Genomic DNA, 6,789 nt, shown 5'->3' on the forward strand with positions numbered 1-6,789 from the left:
TAGTGTAATGCATTACAATTCAGAGACAGTAATATTGTAATGTAACTAATTACTTTCAAAAGACAGTAACTAGTAATATATAATGTATTACATTTTGGAAGTAACTTGCCCAACACTGGTTTTGACCAGATGTTATTCTGCATTTGGAAATATATTTCTGGGATCATCACGCAACATACATCAATGAGGATAATAAGCAGATAATTAGTCTACAATTACCTATGATAAACCTTTGCCACATAATTACTTGGAATGTAATTCTCAGTTCCTTTTTGAAGAGAACGGACTTTCCACCAGCAACCCTCTCTGTAAAGCATTGACGAGTAAATAAAAAGACATTTAATAGGTTGCAGGTTTACACATGTACAGTATATGTATATTAATATAAATTAAAATTAAAATCAAATAAGCATTTCACAAGCTGCTGATGCATTATATATTAGTAGGCATTTATTGTTATATAGCATCAAACACATTGTATTTCACTGAAAGAACACTTACTCAGAGAGACCTTTGAGTTTGTCCCCGATCTTAAAGATCGGTTCACTAATGTCTCGACATGGGTAATCAGAGAGCACCACAAGACTGTCACAGTCTGTAAATGTAGATTAACAAACTATATAAGTAATGTCAAAGACCCACATTAATACATATTTAGGCAACAGATTTCCCGTACAGCAGTTGAGGAACCATAGCTTACCTTTAAACATGGTATCAAAGTTGTTTGGCTCTGGGTTTGTCTTTTCCTGCCTCATCACATTCCCCATGATAGCCGTTTAGAGGCCGCAGCTCTACAGATGCTGGAATTTTAAATGCACATTTCAGTTCATGCAAGGGAGAGCATGAGTTTTGCATCTGATAGCCCAACAGCTAATGCAACAGCTGTTTTAATTTTGCAACTTCCTCTCAGCTAATGTGTTATCTCTACCAAAAAATAGAACAGGGAAGCTGCTGGAGAGCCCAAGTCTACCACTATTTCTCACTAAACTCCTTCCTGACAATGTTCATATTTAACTCGCATTTCTACAGTACAACAAAGAGTTGAGTTTACACACCATTGAACGATTTTTCTTTTTTCATCTTTTTATGGTGATTTGTTTGTTTGTTTGTTTATTCATGCTATTTTTAGTCATTAAAAACACATGGAAAATGAGTCATAAATTGCCCCGTTTGTTTTGGTTTTATCACTTAAAATGTCATTTTGCATCACAGGCCTTTAACCAATCTCACCATGACGTCTAAATTTTGACATAAATGCATAGAAGAGGTATGTGCACATTTTTTATTGCTCATAAATTTGTAATTTAATATTTTGTAAGCATGATAAATCAAACCATTGACAGTGGGAGGTTACTGGAAGTAACTAAATCTCAATAGATAACACGCAAACAGCATCCAAACACTTGACACTTTTCCCCCCTCAGTGAAACACCATATAAATGTCAAACCTCCATTTTTATTTCCCTCTCCACACCAACAGAAGTATGCTAGGCACATAAATGAGTTTTCTTACCTCTCACTTTAAGCAGCTAAATTTCCATGTTTCCTTCAGAGGGCAAAGCTTCAGTTCTGGCTGGCTGCTCCCAATAAAGTTGAAGCAGGTGGTTCAGAGTAAAGAAATAGTGCCCTGGTCTCAGACCGAAGGCCAGCAGTAAGAGCAGTTGTGTTGTGAGTGGCCTGCACTGCTCTGCAGACTTATCTAAACTGAGCGATGGTCTACTGAAAACAGCAGATAGCCACATACTTCCTCTGGTAAAATGAGGAAGAGTTCCCTAACCTTGTTTTCCTTCATCCCCTCAATGTGCAACAACAGAAATGATTATAAATTCTTAATGCAAATAAAAATATAATACAGCAAATGATTTTTTTAATGCAAATAAGTACAGTTTGCAATGTTTACGCTGAGGTTTACGTTTTAAATACGAGATTTTAGTGCTCTCAGTATCATAGAGTGTTCAAATGGGTGTTGTGCAACTTCCTGTGTATGGCATTAGTGGGTGAATGTCTGGGTGTGAGTGTGTCTACATGTGTGAGTTTCTATCTCAGAAGCATAATGCCTATAACCAGACATTCAAATGGCTTTAATGATACAAAATGTAGTGCTAAACATTTGCATTTTGGCATTAGCCTTAGTGTTTTTATTATCTTTATTTAAGTTTTTATATGACACTGCAGATCCACCTATATGATTTACTATAAAAGGTGGCTACACAATTGAGAATTTAGCATTTATCCTCCAAATGAGATTTTTGTTCATTTTCAGACATCAACTGGAAAAAAGGAAATGTGTCTGTTCATGCATGAGTGTACTTATACATGTGAAAAATAACATAACCATCGTAATGTGCTAGTGGGGGCCAAACATTATGCCTCTGGAGACCTATAATAGTTTTACAGCTGATGCAAACTGCAAAACGCTTAAAAGTGGCCATTTAGTTTATTACATTGAAATCACCGCCATATCAACCGGTTGTATTCTTTGCATTGTGAAACTAAAAGATACGTGGCAGATGATTTGAGAGTATTTCTGCTTTCTAAATGTCCCTTTTTGTGCAAAGCTATGAATATTCAACTAACTGCTGGCTCTGTCTAAGTACCTCATTTTCTCTGGTTCAGAGACTTGAACTTCTCTTATTTGTTTATAGTTTCATAACTTTGTTATTAGCAGAAACACATAAATTGAGTTAAATATGTTAATAGTTTTTACTGCTTTAAACTCTCCTTTTTAAGAAGTGGATACATAATGATGCAACATTTGAATTTGTTGTCAGTCTAGCTGCCATGACTTTCCAGTCACCCTGTTTCCTGTGCATTTTCACAGTTTTAGACAGGTCACCGTATTCATTACCGCTGATGCAGTTATCAAAGTTTTAAATTAAGCATAACAGATCAGGTGAGGGGAACTGTACAATTTTTATATGCACTGGTGTAAATATATGAGCTCAGAACTGTTAAAGTCTAAAAAAGATGTGTTCATCAAATTTAATTTGTGAATAGATAGGATACATTAAGTATATGCTTGACTGATCTGGTTCAGACTTTATGTCTTTATAAACAGGATGCACCAGTAAAAGTATGGATGAATTGTCAAAGTCAAAGTATCTGGCCAAAAACATATTTCAGTGACAGTAAAAGTATTCACATTTAATTGTGCTTGTTGAGATGACCTGAGAAAAACATTATTTACACTTAGTCTAATTAAAATTATAAGTATAATAATTGTTAATTAGGCCTATTATAAGTATAATATAATATAATATAATATAAACATACACTGTATACACACTGCCAAAATAATTTTATAGTAAAGTATAGTAATGAAATACAATCACCCAAGTCCCCCCCCCCCCCCCCCATGTCTTTGGAGATTTTATCAGATTAAAGCTCAGCTGTGTCTCTCTTTTCTATTGCTCTCATAAAGAATCATAATTGGATGAGCAGGAACAGAGGATTACAAAGTTCATCTCTATCATCACATAGAGACAACACTTAATCTCGTCATTAATTCACACTATTTGCTTCATTATACTTTTCTTTATGCTCAACATGATAATTAAACCCTAAAAAGGATCATGTTGTATAAAAAGCATTTCCAAAAGTTTAACTGCGGCTTACATGTTAATGTCTTTTTCCATTGAAAAATATGTGCACTTTTTACTTTTTGACAGGGAATTGGAATCAAAAATGTACTGAGTGATGCCAGTCTGGGAAAGCCATCAATGCTGATCAACTGCATATTATCCGCTAACTTCTCACCCATTCTCAAATGGATTTTTTGCCAAAAGCTACAAACCAGCTGATGCCAATACCACAAATATGACTCATTTTTTTGTGAGATCACAATCGTTTTCATTTAAACTCAACAAAACATCTACTGACTTACTTCCCATTAGTAAGTAGCATGTGGAATTCACTTCAAACCTGTGGTGTCTATGATATCACCTTCTATTAGTTTTAAAATAATACAAATTCACGCTCATTCAAATGAACCCCACAATAGCACCATATTTTGTTTTAATCTAACCAAACCTGCCACGTGTGAACACGCTCTAAAAGTCACATTTTCAGTAGCAACAGTAGTGCAGAATATCATCTGAGGGTACGCACAGTGGGGAAATTGCTTTTCTTACTATTAAAAACAAAAAAACAACTCACAATGGTCGAAGACATATATCTAACGCATGTTCACGTAGGAAAACAACTGAAAAACAGCACAGGGAGACACAAAAAAAGACACTTCCGGTGTGAATAGCCAATCGATACAGACCATTTTGCAAACTCATCGGGGCAATTAAAGTCTACAGTGACACACATAACACTGGCTTAAATATTTTCAAGAAAAACGTAGTGGTGTAGCGCCACCAAACGCTTTTTAATGTCTGATCTGAGAAAATAATAAAACGCTTACCCAAACAGCTGTATCTTCTGTTACATAGCCAAGTCCGATTCAATACAGAGTTCTGGCATGAAACTCTAGATGGGGCAGTCCGATAGGTCTAACTCAATCTGACCTAATGACATCATTATCACATGGCACAGCTGATTGGTTCTCTCCTGTATCGGTAGCCAATGAGCTCGCTGCTCAACATTCAAATATTGCCGTAGCAGTTGCAGCTTGCTTCAGAAACCCTCCACCTTCCCCAGCTCCACCTGTATAGATCTGCTACGAGGTCATTCATGTATGCTATATGGGGGCTACTTCATGTATGTTATATTTGCAGCAGCTATATTTCTTACATGCTTACAGCAGCATGTTGTGGATGTATTGGCAGTAGCAAGTCTCGGTACTTGCTCTGCTGCAGCAACAGCAGCAGCAGCGTAGCAGATCTATTCCGCCAAGACCAAATACATTAACATTGTCATGTACATTACCATGCCAATCCCTCCGAGAGCTGTCATGACAGAACTCTAGTTAATCGGTTCGTCTCTCTCTCATAAGTAGCGCTGGAAAGTCTCATTCATTTTAGTGAATTGGTTCATCCTAAATAGTCATCTCTCTTTCACACAGGGCCGTCCCAAGCTGACGTGGGGCCCGGTGCGAGGTAGAGCGCAGGGTCCCCCTCTGTCCATTCGCGACCGCATTCCCGTGGTGTCCGTTCATGATTCCAGGGGGTAGGGGGTTGTCCTCCAAGGTTCCCTTAAAAGCAGGGCCTGGTGCGACCGCACCAGTTGCACCGCCGTCAGGACGTCCCTGCTTTCACATAGTTATATTTGGACAGTCCAGTTTGTTCTAGTTAATCGGTTTATTTGAAAGTCATTCGAACGTTTCATGTGAATAATAATAAGACGGTTCATGTGAATGAGCAGATTAAACAGTTCACAGAGACAAGTCAATGTACTGTTTTCAGCTAGACCAGGGGTGTCAAACTCAGTTCCTGGAGGGCCGGAGCCCTGCAGAGTTTTGTTCCAACCCTGCTCCAACACATACCATTTAGTTTTCAAATAAGCCTGAAGGACTTGATTAGTTGGATCAAGTGTGTTTATTAGGGTTGAATCTAAACTCTGCAGGGCTCCGGACCTCCAGGAATTGAGTTTGACACCCCTGAGCTAGACTATATAAATTAGGATGTTTGGACTGTATTTACTACTTTAAATTAACCTGTTCAACTTTGAACCCCTAATTTTTTTATACCAGCAAAATGTCTCTGGGTAAATTATATATAATTATTATAATTGTATATATAATTAATATTGGATAGTTTTTTACTTACAAATGTATTGCCCCTTTACCTACATAAGTTAGCCATTTGTAGTAAAGCTAATTATATTTCCATAACAGTTAGCTTTTGAAAACATACATTAACCTTGCAATACATCAAAGTAGTTTCCCAACAATGTTTTAGTGTTAATCGTGTCTTTTTGTCATTTTCTGTAAGGCATAATAGGATTGGTTAATGGCTGCAGAGCTCTAGGCAGACCACAGCAGATATGGGCCCCACATGTGAACTGCAGCCACAATGCATGTAGACTTGAGTGGAAACTCTGACATAGAACAGGGTGATTAAGTCACAGTGCAAATTAAGCATTGTGGGTATAACATCACACTGCACACAGTTAGATGGAACTCAGCAGACACAGCACTGAGGCAGGAACACGTGGCAGAGCTCTGTGTTAGCCAGGTCTAATGACTCTGAGCTGTCTCACAGTAATAGGCTGCCTCGAGCAAAAACAAAAACAAAACTACAGCCATCCTGTGGTCAATTTTAAATAGATTCAAAGGACAAGGTCATGTTATTCACATCAAATATTCCCAAATGTTCATCTGCATTTAAGACTCCCCTTTACAGTGATAGATTCAAAGGACAAGGTCATGTTATTCACATCAAATATTCCCAAATGTTCATCTGCATTTAAGACTCCCCTTTACAGTGATCTACTTTTTAGTGCAAAAACAGATACTTCAGGAAAACATGCACATATAAATAAGGCCTGCCTAATTTTTTGATTATGGGACTACAATTCCTTAAACTGCCTGTAGTTGGATCATTCCTGTTATGCATTAGTTTTTGAACTCTTTAATTTTATAAATGAATATGCTTGTGATTCGAGTATTTCTGTGAATACCAGGCAGACTTACATAAATATGCTCTGTGCAAACTCACATACTTCAACTTTATTATTATTTATAGCTTGATTATTTACACAGTGGCAAGGTAATATGATGGAACTTAACAGGATGTAAATAATAAGAGAAGTCAGCATTGCAGAGTGAAAAATAGAACGTCAGAAATAGAACGCGGCATCTGTTTGCTCAGCTTTCTGTAGCACAGTTGCCGAACTTTCCATCAA

At 37.2% G+C, this 6,789-nt stretch overlaps 1 protein-coding gene across 1 annotated transcript in view; it reads right to left on the bottom strand.

The window, feature by feature from the left end:
- Positions 1–1,699, bottom strand: part of LOC107710725 (src-like-adapter) — a 4,040-nt gene extending 2,341 nt beyond the window's left edge. The window contains exons 1-4 of the mRNA XM_016515564.1: positions 1,514–1,699; positions 701–800; positions 502–595; positions 220–306 (exon numbers count right to left, since the gene is read on the bottom strand). Coding sequence (XP_016371050.1) covers positions 220–306; positions 502–595; positions 701–767 — 248 coding nt within the window. The 5' untranslated portion in view covers positions 768–800; positions 1,514–1,699. The remainder of the gene's footprint in view (positions 1–219; positions 307–501; positions 596–700; positions 801–1,513) is intronic.
- Positions 1,700–6,789: the final 5,090 nt, after the last annotated feature.

This window comes from Sinocyclocheilus rhinocerous, unplaced genomic scaffold (genome assembly GCF_001515625.1).
Source record: "Sinocyclocheilus rhinocerous isolate Xijiao unplaced genomic scaffold, SAMN03320098_v1.1 scaffold492, whole genome shotgun sequence".
NCBI lineage: Eukaryota > Metazoa > Chordata > Actinopteri > Cypriniformes > Cyprinidae > Sinocyclocheilus > Sinocyclocheilus rhinocerous.